At 41.9% G+C, this 23,461-nt stretch overlaps 1 protein-coding gene across 1 annotated transcript; it reads left to right on the top strand.

The window, feature by feature from the left end:
- Positions 1–588: 588 nt before the first annotated feature.
- Positions 589–23,287, top strand: LOC308301023 (large ribosomal subunit protein eL28-like; the record flags this gene model as incomplete). Its single annotated transcript, XM_080744919.1, has 3 exons — positions 589–946; positions 14,506–14,676; positions 23,241–23,287. The coding sequence occupies 3 exons, from the start codon at positions 589–591 to the stop codon at positions 23,285–23,287; spliced, it is 576 nt and encodes a 191-aa protein (XP_080601045.1).
- Positions 23,288–23,461: the final 174 nt, after the last annotated feature.

The following is a 23,461-nucleotide window of genomic DNA, read 5'->3' as shown; positions in this document are numbered from 1 at the left end:
ACAAAATACCTATCAGCTATATGGGGTCTCTCCATGAGAGCTGGCTAATGAATGCAATTATAGACTATATAGGAGTAGTGTCGGGGAGATATATCTGTGCAGGTAAAAGTGTCCAATTCCAAGCAGACACAGCCAAATTCAGGAAACTCACTGGTTCTCAATGTCAGAACCAGAGACCCCACGGGGTCCCCAAATGAATACAATTGAACAGTCACAGTGTAGATTGGGTTCAAAGTTGGAAAGAAAGGGGAAAGAAAGTTGTATTTATACACTCTCAGAGTTACAGACCTGTAAGAGTCCATTTGAACCCCTTGTGGGCCCCGGCCCAGATGTTGAATTGTGACGGTGCATGCCTGCGCAAATCAGTGTTGTTAGGACTGTGTTCAACGCTTTGTCTTGGGTGTGACATCAGACCAGAGCTCTAGCCAGGTTAAAAGAAAATGCCCTTACTTTACACATTTTATCTGTTGTAGTCTGTGCAGGTGAAGTGTACTGAGGGATTCAGAGAGAAAGGGTTGTAGAGAGATATATAACTAGAGACAGATAGAGCCTTTTCGATCCCTCTCCTCCGCTGAAAGACTTGCCAAAATGTCGTCTCATCTGCAGTGGATGATCATTAGGGACAGCTCCAGCTTCCTGCGCAAGAGGAAGGGACAGACCTTCAGCACCGAAGCCAACAACCTGACGTCCAGGAACCGCTTTCGCTTCAATGGACTGGTGCACGAGAAGACCCTGGGAGTGCAGCCTCCAGCTGGTGATGGCAAGGGTGTTGTCGTTGTGTTGAAGAAACGTTCAGTTCAGCGCAAACCTGAATATGACAAGATCACCATCAACAAGTACCCCATCCTGAAAAGCCTCAGCAACATCATCAGCAAGAAGAACTACAGGAAGGACCTGCTCTTGCCTGCTCTGAGTCGCACCAGTGCCATTCTGAATAGCCAGAAACGTGTGGAAAAGATCAAAAAAGAAAAAGAAAAAAATGCTACAAAAAAACCCAAGGCTACCAAGAGAAAACAATCGGGGAGATTTAAATGTTAAGTTATTCGCTGAAAGAAATCGCACCTGTGCGAAGTGACCGGTGTTCACTTCACAGACACACGTACAGATCTCCTCTGTTCGTGACATCTGCTGTGGTGATGTTGGTCTCTGGCTGCGTACTTTCTATGACAGGGGTCTTCAACATTTTCAGGCCAAGGACCCCTTAGTTGAGAGAGATGAAGCAGGGACCCCCACAACCCTTTCAGAGATTCCTTATAGTTTGATCGTTTAACAGCACAATCATCAATGCGTATTTTGGATTCATGACAATTTGTGTTTTCAGATATTTAACTGTCAATACTTAGTAAACTTGACCTTTCACTCTGTACTTGGTCTGCCCTTTTTCCCCTCTACACAGAGGCTCTTTGCCGAAAATATTTTTGGCTAAAGTTCTCAGGATATGGACACTAGGGTTCAAGTGCATGCATATAAAAAAGGAGAAAAAAGTTACAAAAATATTTGGAGGACCCCCTTTAGTAACGCTGAGGACCCCCTAGGGATCCCGGACCCCCGTTGAAGACCCATGTTCTATGACGTTAGTCTCGTGTGACGTTAGTCTCGGTCTCATACAGACAAAGGGACATAGGACCTACACACAGAAGAGTGAGAGAGAGAAAATGAAAGAATGTTCAGCCCCATGAGACCTACAACTCCGGCCATATAGTCCACGCATCAGCTTTGACGATGAACAAATGTCCTAAGCGTAGAACACTAGCCTATTCCTCCATGAACACATGAAGAGAAGACACAATCACATATACTTACTGATCAGTATCCACTGAAATAATCAGATAAATTAGGTGATGCAATAACCATGAAAGGGTGCATATAGTATGGTGTAAATAAAAAATCACACCCAATGTGAAGTGAGCGGTGGTCGTGCTTGCATAACGTCTTCAGACTAGGATTTTAGTCTAGGATGTATACAGGGTATGCTACACACACACGTTTTGCTATGGCAAAACGCTGAGGAAAAAGGCTACAGACATACGACATGTGACATCACTAGACAAACATGATGCTACGTACACACATTTTACTATGGCAATACGCTGAGGAAAAAGGCTACAGACACACACACAGCCACTCTTAGGAGCGGTTTACCACCGCTCAAAAATAAAGTTTCCCCAGGACTACAGTGTGTTCCCCTGTTGGGCAACCCCACTCACTAGAAACGATGCAATTGGAAATTGCAAGTATGGTTGCCTATGTTAGCCAAATTGTCATGTGAAGCTTGACCAATCCTTAAGCTAGCACCACTCCCTCATTGAACTCGATGGACTTACTCTGTAATGGTGACGTCACCGAGAATGCTGCTTCCTGATTGGCTAAAAGTTTATCCAGAACCTTAGGAGGTAAGCTGGGCTAGAACTATTAGTGGGAGAAATATGTGAAAAAGGTGTTCACTTCCGGCAGAAAGCGTGAAAATCTGCACCTAGGGGTATTTTTGTGCGCTGAATTCAAAAATTGACGGATCCAAGCACTTTTCTCAAATTCACTTCTCTCTAATTCACTTACCATACAGGGAAAAAAGACCCCCCAAAAATCTTCTTTAAGTAGCATGTGAGAGGTCTATCTAGGTAGGGGGTTTTCATGATACTGAATCCATTCCAAGCATTTTATTTGCACAAAAAACATTCCTTGGGCTAGCAATGGACCCCACAAAACTATGGTTTAGTGATGAGTCATCACTTTTCACAGTTTTGTAGGGACTCCATTTTGAAAATGGACCCTACAAATGAAAACCCCCTAGATAGACCCCTCACATGCTACTTAAAGAAGATTTTTTGGGGGGTCTTTTTTCCCTAGTTTGGTAAGTGAATTAGAGCCACCAGATCCCATGGGAAAAGTGCTTGGATCCGTCAATTTTTGAACACAAATACCCCTAGGTGCAAATTTTCGCTCTTTCTGCCGGAAGTGAACACATTAGCCTATTTGTGTTACATATTTCTCCCACTATATAGTGTGTTGCCTACAGCAACCACACTAATGAATCAAATAGAAATGAAACCATTATGCGATTTTAATTTTATTATATCGATTTTAGTGGCACTCTTTGCACACGGACGGACAGACCGTGTGCAAAGTCTTGGCACCTTAGTACCTATAGCTGGAGAAGGGAACAAGGTGAATATTACTTTTATGGTTGTTGGTTTATATAATGTTGTGGGATTTTATTGTTGGGCTTGTATTTTCTCTTCCTGCACTGTACTATGCTTTGCTTACACAAAAAATATTATTGAACTCAAGTCTCCATGGCGTGAGTAATCAGTAGAAAAAAAGGTCATTTTGGGGGTGAACTACTCCCTTAAGGTCCTTGCAGGCTGAAGAGGTGATATAATATCACGTTTCTTGTTGTCTGCAGTGCCTCTTGCTCTACTGATAACACAATATGTTCTCAGTATGTTAATACATCCATGGATAAGACAGCATTCCTGTCTTCCAGTGTTGACCTCATCCCTCAGGGTGTACTCTGTGTTGTCTGAGGTCGGGGGATTAGAGTAGTTCTCTTATCGGCTGCGGCAGCGCGTCACATTCCAGGGATGCAGACATGACCCACAGGCCACAGAGTACCAAGGGCTGAACGCAGAGCGGGTTATGGCTATGTAAATGTCCAATCCCAAAGTCCTTAATGACTATCGGCCTGTTGCCTTGACATCACTAATTATGAAATCTTTGGAGCGCATTGTTTTAAACAACCTTCTTAGTAATGTGCAACATGAAATGGACCCGTTACAGTTTGCATATAGAAAGGGGAGGGGTACTGATGACGCTCTTCTTGTGATGCTTAATAAGATCTACTGTCACCTAGATAAACCTGAAAAGAAACGATATGCTCGTGTACTCTTTGTAGATTTCTCGTCGGCATTTAACACTATGAGACCTCTTATACTGATGAGAAAACTATATGATATGGGTGTTAACACCAATATCATCAGATGGGTGGAGACCGTGGAGTCCTTCCTGACTGATCGGGTACAACATGTCAGGGTGAATAAAGCAATATCTCTCCCTATTACGACCAACACGGGGGCCCCGCAAGGGAGCGTGATTTCACCGGTATTGTTCACTTTGTATAAAAGCGACTGTAGGAGCGACTCTGATAACACCTGTATTGTTAAATTTGCCGACGACACAGCCATTGTTGGTTTGATCGAAGATGACGAGATAGGCTATCGAAGAACAGTGGACGAGTTTTCTGGTTGGTGTAAGACCAGTAAGACTCCCTAATCGGGAGATAAGCGACCGTTGGTCGCTTATCTCCACAAATAGGCCAAAAGTTTGTTTTACCAATTATCAAGACATACGGGCAGTTGACAGTTTGCCATGGTTACTCATTGAAGTTGAATCTCCATATATGGAGATAACCTACGCATCACACTAAGTCTGACCTCACCAGCCCATATTTGGGCATGAGCAACTTATGTCTCCATATATGGAGATATGATGACATCACACAGTCCTCAGCCGATGATGTGGCGTGATGTCATACAATACACAAACGAGCCCTACAGTATAAAGGGGCAATTCTTGCCAGGAAAGAAGCATTTCTTCGACTCAGACCTTATCGCCAGGGTTGGCTTATAGCAGCTGTCGGTAGGACCATATATGGATTCTGTTAGTGTGGATCTCCTAACAGGGCATCATCTGGGATACAATCCCTTTTATGCCCATATATGGAGATCCCTAACAGAATCCCTTTCATGCCCATATATGGAGATCCCTAACAGAATCCCTTTTATGCCCATATATGGAGATCCCTAACAGCATCCCTTTTATGCCCATATATGGAGATCACTAACAGCTAACAGAATCCCTTTTATACCCATATATGGAGATCCCTAACAGAATCCCTTTTATGCCCATATATGGAGATCCCTAACAGAATCCCTTTTATGCCCATATATGGAGATCCCTAACAGAATCCCTTTTATGCCCATATATGGAGATCCCTAACAGAATCCCTTTTATGCCCATATATGGAGATCCCTAACAGAATCCCTTTTATGCCCATATATGGAGATCCCTAACAGAATCCCTTGTATGCCCATATATGGAGATCCCTAACAGAATCCATTTTATGCCCATATATGGAGATCCCTAACAGAATCCCTTTTATGCCCATATATTATGGAGAAATCCCTGCTCTGAGTATCTGACATCAGTGTGATGTCACCTGTTTATGCCCATATATGGAGATCCCTGCTCTGCGTATCTGGTTGCTATGGTAAACAGTTGGTTGCTAGGGTAAAAAAACATGGTTGCTATGGTAAACAGTTGGTTGCTAGGGTAAACAGTTGGTTGCTAGGGTAAAACCATGGTTGCTAAGGTGGTTGCTAACGTACACTAACAAACCAGCAACAACAGACTGTTGCCACAGCAACGTACACAAAGGTTTGTGTACACATGTGGTGTGATGTCATACTGATGCGGAGATATGAGCAGGGCAAAGGTGTGACGTGTGACGTGTGACGGACGGACGGCCGGTGGAGGTTTTCATAGTAAACTGCTCCCTTACGGTCGCAAATAATTTCCTTCAGTTGAATATTAAAAAAACTAAGGAGGTTATATTTGATTTCCGGACCAGTTGTGATGCTGCACACCAGAAAATAGTCATTGATGGGGATGAGGTCGAGACTGTTGATGAATACAAGTACTTGGGTACAACGATTGATTCAAAGCTGACATGGAATTCGAACACCGATGCCATCTATAAGAAAGGTCAGCAGAGGCTGTATTTTATGCGCAGACTGAGAAAGTATAATGTGGATAAAAGTTTAATGTTACTTTTCCATCGCTCCTTTGTGGAAAGTGCATTAACTTTTTGTTTTGTTGCCTGGTATGGCTCCTTATCGTTGGTCAACAAGAACAGGCTCCATAAAATCATAAATGTATCCAGCAAGATAGCTGGGGTACAGCTGGAGAGTATGACCTCTATGTATGAGACGCGTGTGCTCAGGAAGGGCAAAGCCATTTCTAGGGATATAGAACACACCCATTATACAGTCAATATAACCTTATGCCCTCAGGACGACGGTACACAGTAGGCCTACCTGGGTTGAAGGCGAGGGCTTCCAGGACATTTGTCCCTACAAGTATAGGGCTTCTGAACAAACAAGCCCCAGCTCAGTTCCGTGCATGAAATGTTATGACTGGTATTCTCGTTTTGTATCATGTTGTCAGTGAATTGTGAGTTTGTCTTGTCATTCATGTATTGTGGTGTGTATCATGTTGTCAGTGAATTATGAGTTTTGTCTTGTCATTCATGTATTGTGTATTATGTGTTGTGATTTTGTGTCCTGATGACTGCTTGGTGCAAAAAGAATTTCCGCAAGGACAAATAAAGCATCTATCTATCTATCTATCTATCTATGTATTATGAGATACATTATCAGCACCATGGCCCATGGGACCTGTTGGAGGTGTGGTTCATTAACCTTTAGGTCTTATTCCAGAGTGATACCGGTAGTTTCAGTTCTGTGCTTGTTAAGGTTGTAAATAACAACAAAACATGTAGCTCTTGGACAGAGGTGTAATTTCAGAAAAAAATGGAAGGCAAACCATTAACATTAAGCCCCATTTGCGGCATCTACAAGCTCTCAACGCTTCGCCTAGCAACGTGTTGAGAGCTTGTAGATCAACTATTTTCACTGTTTGTTTGGTAGAAAATGTTTGCCTATAATGATATTCCCAAAATAGAGTAAGTGGTAAATAAATGAATGGTACAATATGCAAAAAATAATTTAATTTAAGGTTAAATGTGAACACTATGTGTGGCAATTGCCATCCCCTGATGCCCCAAATGACACCCCTGCTTCTGGACAATTAAAGCTCTAATACTCTGATAGTAATCATCGCTACAGAGTGTTTGTTCAGGGTCTTTCCAGGTCGGTAGTAAACAAAATGTAATTGTCCAGGTTAGGATACAGATGTTATCCAATCAGTAAAGAGAACTCAGATCTTATAGTGTTGTAGTTTTTGCTAATTTGCTTTTGTTTTATCACTTCCATAACTTGTTTATCCTGTATGCCTTCTCTCTCCTGATTTAAGGAGAGAGATGTATTTTCTGTTTACTAAAGAGCTGGAGAGACCACTTGTTACTGGACAACAGCAGAATAACCTTAAATTCATATTTTACCAACACTAGAGCACAAGGAGCTAAAGAGATTCCCGGCAATAGAAGTTGTTGTGTGACCGTAAAAGGATTATGTTGTTACATCGAGAAGTGTTACAGTAGGAATAGGAAACAAGACATTACGTGGTTTGGTTTGGGACTCCTTGGAACCAGAGGGCAGAGGGTGTTGCACAAGTAAACCTCTGCATTGTGGTCTTCCTTGGACACAATTAATGTCATACTTCTCCCAAACGCTCTCAATGAATCTGTATTGTTTTCTATTTCCCGTCCAGATGTGGACGAATGTGCGGAGATGCTGGACTCCTGCCCTCCTAACTGTGTGTGTGTGTGTGTGTGTGCGTGCGTGCGTGCGTGCGTGCGTGCGGGTGTGTGTGTGTGTGTGTGTGTGTGGCTTTGAGCTGAACCCTGACTGGCACATGCATGTGTGTGGGTACGTAAACTGCAACCAACCCTGAACCTTAAACCATTGGTGGAAAGTAACTAAAGTGCTGTACACATCCACATTAACTTCAGCGTCCCTATTCTGGACCTGTCATAACGCAGAGCGGTGAACATTTGGCAAAAACAGGAGAACGTTCACTGAAAATAGTAGATCTACAAGCTTATTCTTTTTTTAGTTTGAAAGGGCACATACTGTATGCTGGTATTTATTAATGTTGCTTTTAATCTACTTTGAGTACCAGGAGTACTAGGAGGCGTCTACTTCATCAGGGGAATTACATGACAACATTTTATGTTGGAACACAATATTAAGGCCAGATGGATAAGTCACAAGGCACTGGCACCAGTTTATTTTGAAAGCTATCGATGGGAAGTTACCACCTTATATCACTCTATTACTTGACTGGAAAAAAATAACTTACCAGACTCGCTCAAGTGACTGGCATTTCACTTAAGGTTCCACCTGTTCAGTCCGAACTAGGTAAAACTGCTTTTTGCGTTGATGCTCCCGTTTTTATGCATGCTAACACTTTATGCATGCTAAAAATTAATGCTCCAATATCCTATGGTCAATTTAATAATATGCTCTTAAATCTCCCTACCTCAGTATGCAATTGTTTTTAACCTACTATTTCCCTATGATGTTTCATTTTATTTCTTGTTGTTGTTGTATATTTGTATATGTCTTAAAGGGGAAGACCACCCATTTTCAATATTGAACTATGTCATTAATATACCTTAGAGGAGTTGTGTGGAAATTAAAAAAAGGTTCCCCCTCTTCTGTGTTGCCTAGAACTGGAGGATTGATTTTGGGGTTTGTATTGTAAAGTACAATGTGTGATGTCATCAAGTTGTGATTTGCAATACAAACCTCCAGTTCTAGGCAACACAAAAGCGGGGAAACCTTTTTATTTATTTCTACACATTTCCTCTAAGGTATATTAATGACAGTTCAATATTGAAAATGGATGGTCTTCCCCTTTAATTGTTGATCTTTGTGTGTGTAATCTCGTCAGCATTGCAAATGAGGGTGAACCTCAATGCTCTTTTCGAGAATAAATAAAGGTTTCAATCAAAGTGTCTAATCAGAGGTGTTAAATAATAAAATAATAGCCTGGCATTAGCCAGACTGATAATGTGGATTCACTCAGGCGTTCCTCTGTGGTATCAGTCTGGACTTCGTCCCATAGGGAGCGAGTATGAGAAATCAGAAAATGACCGGGCCAATCAGTGATTGCGTTTCAACCGAACAGTTGATACCGTGGAGGAACGTGTGAGTAAATCCACATTATCAATCTGGCTAATGCTAATGAAATAAAGCCTTTTGTTTATTTGTACTCAAACCAAGTAGAGCCCGACCTATATATCGGTCAAACCGATGTATCGGTCATTTTTGGACCCTGATGTTGGTATTGGACATCGTCATTATCTGTCCGATGTATCGGCCGTTTTTTATAAGTAATATTAGACCACCATTTGATGACATTTAGCCACTCAGACCCAAGTAGAATATATTGTCGTTGCCCGTAAGGATCCATTGGGTTTCATTTTACACTCATAAGTTAAAGATCTTATAAAGGGTCCATTTGGTTACCAAATCGCCATCATTTTGCTGGGGACCACCTGGAAAACCCTCAAGGACCACTCACTGGTGGTCCCTGGACCATTGGTAACAAAAGGAAAAAAAGATTTGAAGGTAAGAAGTTTTTTAAATTTAGGCTATTTATTATTATTTTATATTATTACAAAACATCGGTTAAACATCGGCAATCGGTGGTGTAGCACTCTCCATCTGCAAACATCGGCATTGGTCCAAAAATATGGCGTCGGTCGGGCTCTAAAACCAAGCACACTTGTTGATGTTAGTAGATGCCATCTAGATAGTTTAAACATTTATTATAACCTCACCCATCAGGCAATGGGTGAGGTCACCCTTACAGGAAATAAATGCGGTAGTTAAAATATACTTTTGGAATACCATAGTAGTTTCATTGTTTTTTTTTGTCATTAGTCATTTCCTGTTCTATCATCTAGGCTTACTCAAGTTTGCAAGCATTTATAACTAAAATTACTCACAATGGAAGAATTTAAACCTATGACAGATGGCCAAAGCCAGTGTCACCTATAAAATACAGAGTCCTTTGAGGCAGTTCCAGGGGGTCCCCATAGTTGAATGATTGATTGTGAGGAATAAAATGGACACTTACAGCTCTGTAACTCCAAATGTGTACAAATGGAATAAAAGTACAAAATGTCTCAGAGGATTTGACAGTGTACATTGGGATCTCAGAGATTATAAAGAAATTAGTAAAAATAAGAAAAAAATAATCATATCAAACTAGGGGACCTTTTGATCTATTGGCGCTGGAATTATATTTTAAGTGCAAGTGATGCTAAAGCCATATTTCACATGTCAATGACAAAGTGTCAATAATATTCTACTCTATCTTATTGTAAATTCTATTGTCTCCCGACCTGATTTGGCTCGATACTTGGACTGCTTTTCCCCCCTCTACACCAAATCTCTTCACCAAAAATCAATTGATTTGAACATGAACCAGTCCATATTTTGGGCATGTCATTATAGGTGAAACAAATCAACAAGTTCACAAGCTTAATTAGATCGGCCATTTTTATGTGACACTGTTGTACAACAAATTAGGCTATACAATAGAGCTTAAGTGGTTAAAACAATGTCTTAACCACTTAGCATCTCTGCTCTGAGTTTGTGATACTGTATCTTCTTCTTTTTTTAAAAAGAATCTCATGAAAAGTGCCTTGGAATCTTTGTTTTTGTTTGGATTTTCTTCCCGGCCCTTTAGGAGCCAAAGAGCTCCTTCTAACTATTGAAAGGTCTTGAACGCTGCAGCAGCCCTCCTTTTCTCTATTGAATTGTGTGCCTCTGTCAGCTCTTATCTGGAGATAGTGAGAAGAAGCCCATCTATCTTTGAGATGATGATGTAGTGAGTAAGAGCACATCTATCATGGGGCCACTGCTGCCATGTATGTCACAATGTCACTTCCAAAGTGTCCGCGGTAACAATTTGAACCCTAGTGTCCCCTATTCTGGGGCAAACATTCAGCTAAAAATAGTCAATCTACAAGCTCACAACATGACATTAAAGCCTTAAAGGCATGCAACTCTGAAAGTGTACAAATGGAACCAAATTGACTCCCACAGATCCACTTGGTTCCATTTGGACAAAATGTAATGGTGAAACTTGCGGCAGGCCTCTGTTGTGCCGTCCTGCAGCTGTGCTCTGGACATGGTGTTAGGCAGATCCATATCCTTTCCTCTTATGTACTTGACAGTGATATACCACTGTAGTAGCTGTCCGTAAATTATAAAGTCCTGTAAATCTAGAGAAATGTCCATCACAGGGTTGACAGAAGTGTCCGTAAATGATACAGACTAAGTCCTGTTAATCTACGGAAACATCCGTTATAGGGTTGGCAGAAGTGTCCATACAATCACAGACAAACTGGCAGCTAATTACCGGTACTTTTTCAGTTTTTAAACTGAATCTTTTCTTACATTGTATTCTACAGTGTAGAACCCTGCGGGACTCCGGCCAACTAATGTAAGTGTTGGCCGGCACTTGTGTTTCCCAATACTGCTGGGACTACTTATCAGTGTTCTCAATGTCTGGCTTTAAGGAGAGGGAGTTCCATGTCAAAAAGATCTCGACTGGACGGTACAAGGCTGAGGATATTTGTATAAACCTCGAAATAAGTTCTTGAGTATATTTATACAGTGGGACATGGCCGTGTGTGTGTGTGTGTGTGTGTGTGTGTGTGTGTGTGTGTGTGTGTGTGTGTGTGTGTGTGTGTGTGTGTGTGTGTGTGTGTGTGTGTGTGTGTGCATGCGCGTGCGCATGCGTGTGTGTCTGTCTGTCTGACTAATTCATTTCACAAACCACTGGTCCGATTATTACATATTTTTCACATGTTTTATAGATTTTTGAAAAATTGAACTTTTTAAGGGAAGTCAGTGTGGATCCAATCGTGCTAAAGCCTTGTCTAAATCATAGATACTGTATTGTATGTCATAGACAACTGACGTGCGAGATCCACATTGGAGCGACGTCGTGTTTACATTTGGATTACATGATCCACATATCATTGCCGTCGGGCAGAAACCTTTTATCTCCATATTTTAACTTTTTTTGAGTGTGTGTCCTTTTTTTTGTACTTTTACATTATACCTCTATCTATACTGTAATAGTTCCAACCGGCCAACCAGTGCAGCAGTAGGCTCCCGCACCGCCCAATACCATAGCCTGACTGCAAGCGTCAGACTCTATCACACACTTCGTTTTGGGAAGAGAGTCTGATCCTGCGGACGGAGATTCTACTTCAGCGTGGGCGGGCTAAAGCCTATTGACGTCACACACACACACACACACACACACACACACACACACACACACACACACACACACACACACACTAGAGCCCGACCGATACCATTTTTTCCGACCGATACCGATATCCGATGTTGGAGAGTGCTAGAGCACCGATACCGATACCGATACCGATGTTTTGTAAAAATCATTTTTTATTAATTTAAGATCATTTAATTGACTGCTCGCCCCTCGGATAAATGGTCAGATTATTGCTTTTTTTGTGCTTTTCATGTCAAACTTTAAGTTTGGTCGCAGTTATCAATTTCTATTGCTTGTTGGATAATAATACTCTTTTAATTTGGGGGTTCTGCTGTGTTTGTCTCGTTTATGAATTAATATGTGTCTTTTATCCAAACGTAAATGCATTGCCAAGCAATTAAACAACACAAGTTCTATAGTCTATAGTCAGACATCTATATTTCTCTGTGGATTTTCACATAGGCCTACACACCTTCCTCCACCGCAACATGAAAAATCAGAGTTAGACAGTGCATGTGGTGAGTGAACGACACACGAGAGGCAGCAGCTCCAGTAGTGTTGGCTTGCATCTTGGACTATTATACTGGATAATTCTGGTATTGCCCACACATAGGCCTATATAACTCAGGGTTTCATACTCTATCCGCAGACACGTTACAGACAATTCACTCAGTTACTGCCAATTAAATATGCCTTCTTTGGGTTCTCCCTGCCATAAATCTCCATAGACTTCCATGTAATTTATAATGCACAGATCATGCACGCCCATGCACAGATCATGCACCATGTTTGTGCAGGCTGTTCACAGCTTTCAAACAAAAAAATCAGATTGGAAATCCGTTCAGGCATTCTTGAGAAAATAGCCATTATGTTTTACATGTTATGTAAGCAAAGATGACTGCCCTATATGAAAGATGGGGTTGTATGGGGGGTGGAACATGCAAAATCACGATTGAAATCATGTTTACTAGATTTAATGGGGTCCAAAAAAAAAAAAAAAAAAAAAAGAATTAAAAAAAGAAAAAAGAAAAAAATATCGGTATCGGTGGAATAATTCACCGATACCGATAGCTCCAAAACGACCGATATATCGAATTGACCGATATATCGGTCGGGCTCTAACACACACACACACACACACACACACACACACACACACACACACACACACACACACACACACACACACACACACACTTAGAGCCCCCGACGGCGACGTGGCGTGACATTGCAAAAATACGTTATTTCTCATAACATATTATATGACTGCATGTTTACGTTAGTGCAAAATGGTATTAAAACGTAATGAAACGGCACTATTGTATAGTTTATTAAAAGAATTCGAGTCGAGTCTGACTCCACCATGACAGTTTTCACGGACCAATCAGAGTCCACTAGCGGCTCACGTGGGCAGAAGAGCACCAATCAGAGTCCACTAGGGACTCTCACGTGGGCAGAACAGCTCCGAAGGGAGGGGGCTGGGGGGGGGGGGGGGGGGGGGGGGCTGGGACCGGACCAGCCTACCACGTGCCTCAAGTCTACAGCCCTGATTGGCCCATTCAATTCGCCCGCTCCTCGGGCGAGCTTGAAATAAAATAAAATAAAATATCTCCGGGTTCAGTCCACACTACACACCACCCACCAACAGGGGGTGGTGATGTGCGGACTGATTCATCAGGCTACAATACCAGGCCTCCTACAGGGGGTCAGGGGGTGGAGTCTCCCTGTGAGCACTGGAGGCGGAGCCTGGAGAAGCAGTACGGCGGGCAGCCCCGCCCTCAGGACTACCGTCCCCAGTATGATGTACTGGGGCCTGATGTACGTCCATGATTTCATAATTTGGCTATTCAAAATAGCAGACATACAAGCTCTGAAAAACCTTGAAAATGTGTTCAAATCTTTGAATATTTTCAAAGCAAATTCTTTGACTCAAATATTTGCTTTTTTCAGAAAAATCTTAGACTGCAACCCCGGACTCACATCATCACAGGAACCTGGCTAGGCAACCCAGCCTGGCAGAGATGCCCTTTCTAGTTGTTATTGCTCTAATAGTCAATTTAAGATGACTCTGTAATCCATAAAGCTGGAAAGCAGAGAGCTATGATGCAACAATCATCAGAAAAAGTCTAAAGTTGCTCTACACAGCAAAATGTGTAAAAATGGATCCTAACTCACATATTTAACACACAGGATTTTACTGAATGCCTGGTGAGTGACTTTGCCGATCCACAGAATGTTTACCAAGATATTTTGGGGGGCAGAGATTTTAAAAGTAGTTTTAATGTTGTATACGGCTTTGCTTTCTTGGCCAAGGCTGCCTTGTAAAAGAGATTTCCATCTCTGGGACTCACCTGGCTAAATAAAGGTCACATACAAAACAAATTAACCCACAAATATAATTTTGCTCCATCTGGCTCTGATGTCTATCATGTTCAAAAACAGATGTACTGTTGTTGTTCACAAAGAGTCGATGTTGATGAACAACCCTTGGTACATTGTGTCCAGGTCTGTCTAGCCCAGAGGGCCTGGGGGAGGATGTGAGGTCCAGGACCTTGTTCTGGGTGGACAGTGGGACAGACAGGTTGGAGCCATCCGGTCTAAAAGGTTCTGATGGGAGGGTACTGATTGACTCAGACCTGGTCAACCCCAGAGCCCTCATAGTGGACTCTGACACTGGTATATGTCTGTCCTCAATCTGTAATTGACCCCATCTTTTTTATTATCATTATTCCAGTGACCCCTATAATAGAAGATTTATGTTGTTAAACATTTTCTAAATTATTTAAAATGTTATGTTTCTAAATTAGCCTACAGTACTGTATCTACAGAGGGCCTTTTCCAGTACTGAAAAGATTAGTAGAGGAGTTGGCATGCAGAGAGACCCTCTCTGCATTTTACAGAAAGTTGTTAACCTACTATTAACAAACATTCAACCCGACAGAACTCTAACAGTTTGTGAATTATCAAATTGTTTATAATGTATAGTTATTCATATATACATACTGTACATATATATAGTGTTATTTCTTTAATGGTTTACACAGTTTAAATGTAAGTATGAGGTTGTATTGTCTATTGGGCAAGTTAGGCAACACAATACATTATTTGCAATTAACAAAATAATATACAGATCGAAGATTACTTCAAAATAAACAGTGGAAAGTGCCGTTGTCTAAATGAAGGAATCAACACAAAAAATGTGAAGAAAAAAAAAAACATTTTGGGTACAGTAGCTGAGGATAAATGGGAACATTTGTTTCAGGCTGAAGTTAAATATTTGTAAATACTTTTCATTCCTTCCTGCTTTGTTTAAGCCAGACTGGTTCCAAAATAATCCATAGTGTGTGTTGATGTCTCATCTATAAAAGGACTTAAATTCTCCTTCTGTAATTAACCCATTGTGAAGAAAAGACTTCCTCACACCCGGTTCCTCTCAAGCAGGTGCACGGGTAACATGACAGTATAAAAAAGGGATCTGAAACAGGTAACCCACACACTGCCACTTGCCGGTCAAGAGAGTTTTCTAATAAGAGATTTCTTATTAACTCTCTTGAACCGGCAAGTGGCAGTGTGCAGGTCTTATCTGTTTTCAGATCCCTTGTAATTAAATAGTTCACCACACACAGGTTTTGGTCAGTGGTGTAAAGTAACTAAGTACATACTGTACTTAAAACTGTACTTAGGTACAGTTTTGAGGTGCTTTTACTTTACCGGCGGTCAATGATCACCTGGACCCCCTTCAGTTTGCCTACCAGGCTGATATTGGGGTTGATGACGCCATCACCTACATGCTCCATAAGGCTCTCACCCATCTGGAAGATCTGGGCAGCACGGTCAGAATTATGTTTTTTTACTTCTCCAGTGCTTTCAACACTATCCAACCGTCTCTGCTTGCGGAGAAGCTTACGCTGATGGGGGTGGACAAGGGCTTTGTGGCATGGATCACAGACTACCTTTCAGAAAGACCACAGTTTGTGAGACTGCAGAGCTGTCGGTCTGATGTGCTGGTGAGCAACACGGGGGCCCCTCAAGAAACTGTGCTCTCACCCTTACTGTTCACTCTCTATACATCGGACTTCCGCTTCAATTCCAAGACCTGTCATCTGCAGAAGTTCTCAGATGGTACCGTGGTGGTCAGCAAGATCTCGGGTGACAACACGGCTGAGCACGATGGTGTGGTTAGGGACTTTGTGCAGTGGAGCGAGGCTAACCATCTCAGGCTCAACGCAAGCAAGACCAAGGAGATGGTGGTGGACTTCCGCACTTCCAAGAGAGTCCCCCCGGTGCCAAGCACCATTAACGGTGAGGTGGTTGAGCTTGTGGACAACTACAAATTCCTCAGAGTACACCTGAAGAGTTCACTGGACTGGTCGGACAACGCGCAGGCGATTCACAGCAAGGGGAAAAGCAGGCTGTTCCTCCTGAGAAGACTGAGATTGTTTGGGGTGTGCAATAGGATGATGTTCTACCAGTCTGTCATGGCAAGTGCCCTCTTTTTTGGTATAACATGGTGGCAACAACAGAGCAGGTGACACGTTTAACCTAAACAGACTGGTGAGGAAAGCAGGCTCTGTCGTTGGGTCCTCTCTGCAGGGGGTGGAGGAAGTAACCAGGGTGCGCACAGCGAGGAAGCTAGATTCCATCTTGGAGAACTCCTCCCACCCCCTCCATCTAGAGATCACCAGTTACTGGAGTAAGAGAGGAAACGACTGCTTTGCCTACCCAGGACGGAGAAGTGAGAGATTAGGAAAATCTTTTGTACCGGCTGCCCTTAAGCTGTACAACGAGACACATAACGGACGCTTGAAAAGGTCTCCCTTCCTAACTTAGGCTGACAGAACTATTGCTGTATTGACTTTGACCTCTAAGGAACTATTGCTGTATTGACTTTGACCTCTAAGGACCTTCCAGGGAGATTGTGTTGGTAGTTTCTGAGTATTTTGCTTTGTTTAACAATGACAGTGAGATACTTGTTTGCACTAACTAGCATTGACTGCTATGGTCTCTTTTGTAAGACACTTTATGTATATATACTTATATATTATTCGCCCCCTCTATTGATGCACCTTCTCTTTATTGGTACTGTACTGCTCTTGTTTGTTTTTTGGAGCGGTGAAAGCGCTCCCAATGAACAGGTATATCCGTGGGTATGTGGCTGGCTGGCTGGCTGGCTGGGTGGCTGGCTGGCCCTGTCCGTAGCCTGGGCAATACCTTGAGTGGCCACACACAACACACTAGTTAAAGGAGGGGCGCTGTTTTGTGCAGGCCAGGCACACTCACCACTCACTCACAGGCACAGTTTACACTCACTCACTCACTCACATAGGGTACAGCTGCTCAAATTCACCGCTCCACTTCGAACCGAGGTTTGATTTTTTCCCTCTTATCTATTTTTTTTTCTTACGTCTCTGTAACTTTGTAAATAACTGTATACTGCTGTGCTACAACTGGACAACTGAATTTCCCCCTTGGGATAATAAAGGTATCTATCTATCTACTGGAGTATTTCCAATTTCCAAGACTACTTACATCTACACCACTACATCTCAAAGGAATATATTACACTTTTACTCCACTACAATTATATGAAAACTTTAGTTACTTTATAGATTTTTGTTATTATTAATAATATATAAACATACATTAACCACTATATACATTTCAGGCATTTGAAAATAGCCAATCTACACGTAGATCTTCTATCTAGGCGGGAGATCTTCTATATAAGGAGGGAGCGTATCTCCTCCTCCAGGGTCGAGACCTGGTGGTCCTTGGCCCTGGTGAAAATCACTTTGGAAGACAGTGGAGGCTTTCTGTCGAATTGAATTCTGTAATTAATACAAAAACCAGGAGCACTGATCCAAATGTCCAACAGGACTCCAACGTATTGATTGATCATTAAAACACCATGCAACTCCAACCACTGCAGATTGGCTAAAATACATTTGTATTCATTAAAATAAGTTCCAGATTGCAACTTTAAATGTCAAACTAGATTTACTGTTCCTACGAAACAGTGTGGGCTCGCATGTAACACCATGTATGGGCATAAAGATCTACCCTTTGGTTGCACCTCATCTTTTACACTGTCTTTTGTACTGTACTGCCTTTATACTGTCGAGGAGAACTTGACTGTACTGCCTTTGTACTGTCGAGGAGAATAGGTTACGTAATAGGTTACATCATTTTTTAGGAGAACTTGACTGATAAATTACGTCATTTTTGAGGAGAACTTATAATATATAAATAATGAAGATAACATAGTGTTCTCGCTCTCAGCTAGCCCACAATTAGATAGAGACATTTCCTCCAAGAAATTCCATCTACTAAAACCAAAATCTGTGCTGCATGGTTTTGGTTTATGTAAACATAAGACTTTTGTTTAACATTTGCACCCCTCATTGGACACTTGATCCATCTGGATTTCATATTGTGTTCCAGCATGTCTCATTTTGTTATATTTTCTTCTCTTTGTGGACTTCAAGATCTCCCATTGGAAAAAAAAAGTTTTGGTCAAATCTTAATCGGCCCCTGGCACAAAATATTTTCAGATGAGGGTCCGCGGGGAAATACATATACCACACTTTCTATCAGTGGTGGAAGTAACTAAGTACATAATGCTGTACTCAATCAAGTACAATTGAAGATGTTTTTTACTTTACTGAAGTACTTATGCATTTTCAGTATTTTTACTTCTACTCCACTACATCTCTGCATTTCAATGGGCATGGAGTGTCCTTTTGCAGAAATCCGCAAATGGCAGCAAACCGCTCCATTCCCATTGAAATGCATTGGCAGAATCCTCCCTCATAGGTAGAATATATATATTTTTTTTGGTCAAAGTTGATCCCATGCCAAAGCGCCAGCGCTCGCCCAGCAGTCTGCTGTCACCCAGGCTGATGCGTGCACGCGCCCAAGTGCACATGCCCAAGTGCACATGCCCAAGTGCACATGCCCATGTGCTTCTCTTAGGGCCCATGTGCTGCTCTTAGGGCGTCTTACCGGTACTTTATACGGTACTCTCAAATAAATTAACGTTATCCATTTTATTGTGTACACTTGCAGTACTAATTATTACTCAACATATTTTCCTCACTGAAATGCGTTATCTTAAAATGTTTTCTTAACACAGGTCAGCACTGGGGACATTATGCTGGGTGAATGAGGCTGCATCAGAGCTACACACAACACTGTGAATCCCGATTGTTAATTTAAGAGTGTAAACATGTGACAGGTGATTTAATTTGATATGATTTCATGTGAGTGTATTAGGCATGTTGTCAGTTATAGGCCTTTTAAAGTTTTAGCCCAATTGCTAATTTTTTAGTTTTAGTATAGGCTATCTGTGTGATTTGTTTGTTTTGAAAATGTCAATGAGAATTGATTAGGGGGAAATATATATTTTTTGTTAGCAGAATCTGTCTTGAGAGATTACTGGTACCAAGTTGTTGTAGAGTTTATCCAGTAGATGGTGCTATAGGGCACATTTTATATCAGAAGTCAGTCTCTTTTAATCCACATTAAATGATTGTGATGTTATGTACCACATGCATGTTGGCATTTGAGGTGAGTCAGAAAACTCTAAAAAGTTAGATTCATTGAAGGATGTCATCAATATGTGTTTTATAGTTCCAAAATACACACAACTGTATGACTTTACAACACAGCATGCTTAAAATAAATTATGTAGGAGAGAAAAAAGAAAACAAAAAGTAAAAACGAACCACATCTTGTCTACACTCATGGCAACACCATGAGATGTAACAGGTGCTGGAACAGGTAACAAGCCATCTTTGACATGTGGTCTACGGGTGCTGGAGTTCACCAGCACCAGTCATTATGCCATCCTTTTCCACTGAGGCTAGACACATAGGCTGAAATTAAATAAACTATTTTGCAGGGAAGGCAAATTTGCACATTATAACCACCCGGTGGTCTATTAGAGTAATGCTAACTCCATAGACACACACAAAACAGAAAAGTACAAAACTATGGCACCACCTATTTAAGGATAGGTCTATAAGTTCATATGTTTCTTTTTTTTATCACTTTGTTTTAAAATTTGTTTTAAAGAAAACACACAGTACAGAAAATACACAGACATAAAATCCACCAACACCAACACGGACAAAACACTCGCCCACTAGGCCTACACCCCAACAACAATATTTTAATATGGCCCAAGACAATTTTGTCCTGATGTCTCAAACCGACATAGGCCTAGCCCTAGAATGTCTCCAATGTTCGGTCGATTGACACTCCGTGTAATCCCTCAAATCTGGAGCCATAGAACGCTCCCATTGCGCGGCGGTTAGCAGCTAATCTGCGCGGCCCTAAAGTGCTGCGCGCTACTTGTGTACTCACCCAATAATGTATTCCTCAGCCTGGGAGAACGATATTGTCCTGTAGTGTTATATCCATTTGAAAGTTCTGGCTGAAAACATGTACTTTGTAAAATATCACCAAAATTATCACGAGCCAACACGGACGACTTACACGACCGGGCTCGGAATGACTGCTGGACTGAATATATCATTATCATAACTTCCTTTTGGAAGCACAAAACGTAAGGGGCACACAATCACGCAGGTGGTGTGATTAGTCACCCCACGTCAATCACAAGCACCTGTCAATTGTGTGCCCCGTGCGTTTTGTGCTTCCAAAAGGACGTTTTCATATATTCAGTCCAGCAGTCATTCAGGGCCCCTCGCCCGGTCGTGTAAAGCCTGTATCATAGTCGGGTCCGCGGTTTAGTCTTTTCGAGTCTTTTTGAGTCATGAAACTACAACGTTCACGTGAGTCCCAACACATCTCTCTGTTTTTACTATCAGACAGACAGGCTCTACACCCCGTTCACTGATTGGTCAATCTAGACTAGTCAGTCACGGTGAATAGGACTCCACCGTGGCGTACTATGATGTCCTGCACTTATTTTCTGACTTGAGGTGGAAAGCTTTCCACCTCAAATTTGCGGTGGATAGGTCTCCACCGTACACTCTGATACGGGCTTAAGTCGTCCGTGTTGGCTCGTGATAAGTCGAGATATTTTACAAAGTACACGTTTTCAGCCTGAACTTTCAAATGGATATGACACTACAGGACAATATGTTTCTCCCAGGCTGAGGAATAAATTATTGGGTGAGTACACAAGTAACGCGCAGATTCGCTGCTAACCGCCGCGCATAGGGACCGTTCTATGGCTCTATTTGAGGGATTACACGGAGTGTCAATCGACCGAAAATAAGAGACATTCTAGGGCTAAACTTTACCCTGCAGAGCTGTTTTGTTTGGGCCAGGGTTGACATCTGGGCCATTCTGGGTTCACTTGTTGTCTCCACCAGGCGAAGGGGATGTGTTTATTAAAAGTATCTCATATAACATTTGAATAACAGATGGATAGAACACAGTGCTATGCAGGAGATATAGTCGTCGTAATTTTGCGCTTGTGGGGTTTATTTACCAACGCCTTCAGAGAGCACACTTTCAGGCTGCTTCTTCCCGGAAGTCAACCATAAGTTCATGTGTTTCATCATCTGCCAAAATCTATAAGCACTTTTATGTTTCAATGTGCAATAATGAAAATGATGCCTTTTTAGATGTCATAGCTAATACACCATGTTGTTGTTGATGAGAACATACCAGGATGTCCTGCTATGTGTGATCCCTTGTCAGCAATCAATCGTTTAGTAAAGAAAGAGAAGTGAAGTGCCACGGCCCCGTTAACACGTTTCCTCAGGAAAATACTCTGTTTCCCATGATGCCTTGGGAAATACACTTCCGGCGACATCCGGCCGTCCATTGAATTGTATTCATCCTGGCTGCAGAAGAATCTATGCCCATATAGGGTGTGCCAAATGTAGTTCTAAGAGCGGCCATTTCTTGGGTAAACACAGCCTTAACACGGACGCCTCGAGAATCTGGTAAATACTAGGAAAAAGCCTGGCAGTAATCTACATTAGTTATGGCAAAATTATGGCAGTCAAAATAATGTCTACAGTTTAGCTTGCAGTAGTGGGCAATTATTCTTCCCATAGAGCACTGTATTTGGTGCATACACATGGTGCACCCAAACTACTATGAATCACCCCATTTAATGGGAAGGAATTGCACTAATACTTTTGACAGTTTAATCTGTTAAAAAGCCTGTCAAAAAAACCTACAGCACTTATGAGTGTTACTTCCCCTACTTCACACCCAAATATGTCTGAGAAACGTTAAAGCTATACTGTGTAAGTTGCTCAACTAGTGGTCTGTAGCAGTATAGCAAACCGCGGTCGCGTCTGCTTTTTTCGGCCGTTTTTCACCGCGGACCGGGCCTTCAGACCACCTCGCCTCGCCGAGACGCATCCATAGAGGTCTCTTGTGTGCCTCTACGAGCAGCGGTTGGGGAGTTACATGCTAGACTTCTAGACCAGCGTAAACAAAGCTGTTGAAGCAAGCTATTTCCTGAAAAGACGCAAGATGCACTGTAATTGGCCGGTAGTGTATCATGTGTGTATGATCTGCGATGTGATTGGCCAACGTATACACAACGTATACAGATGATGCAGATTACGTAATTTTGCCGTGAAAATTCTACCCCCCTCACGGCTCATAGAAAACATAAAGAGAAGGCTTCAGAAGCTGAAAATAACGGAGTGGGTGTTCTAAAACTTTAGCGATTTAACAGTTAGGACAATTTTAAGATTTGTTTTATAAAAAAAGTTACATGGTATAACTTTAACATTTCATTTTGCATAGCGAGTGCTGACAATGTATTGATATTTTCGTGCCTTTTATACTCAGGTTCTTATCAGGATGAGCAAACAAAGCGACAACCTACAGACATTGTATTGAATGAGAGCAGGGTGGGCAGCAACTGTGGTTCAGCAAGGCTGATATTATTTTGTATTATGCATTGTATAATTATGTATTTACATGTACGTTTTTATTTTACGGTATTTTGGGGGTCACAGCCTAAAAAGGTTTGTGAACCCCTGGTGTAGCACCACAAAAATAGCTGATCTACAAGCTCACCGTAGCCTATAGTGACATGCACAGATTAGGGACACCAGGTTGAAAGTGGTTAAACGCGGTTCCAAAACAGCAGGTAGGGAGAACAACACCAACTAATAACCGCTAACCAACCGTCTCTCTGTCTTTGTGTGAATCTACTCTCTGTCACGCCACATTGACATATGCTGTAAAAAAGGAGAACATGTGTGCTGTGTGCTCTAATGAACTTCTGCTTTATGTTGCAGTGAACTTCACCTGCGGAGGACATCTGATCCGAACCGTCACCATATAAAGTTTTGCACATGCGCGTTCACTATTCAATGCAAGTGAACAGAATGGGAACTGGGTGGGCACAAAAACAAAATAGTTACGCCCCTGGAAGAGACACACTTAAAAGGCATGATTTTGTCCAGGACCAAAACCTTACTCATTCTGAAAACAAAGGACAAGACTTCTTTGTGATCTT

Source organism: Nannobrachium achirus (assembly GCF_963921795.1).
Source record: "Nannobrachium achirus genome assembly, chromosome: 16".
Lineage (NCBI taxonomy): Eukaryota > Metazoa > Chordata > Actinopteri > Myctophiformes > Myctophidae > Nannobrachium > Nannobrachium achirus.
The sequence above is the reverse complement of the archived record's forward strand: the minus strand, read 5'-3'. Positions and strand labels throughout refer to the sequence as shown.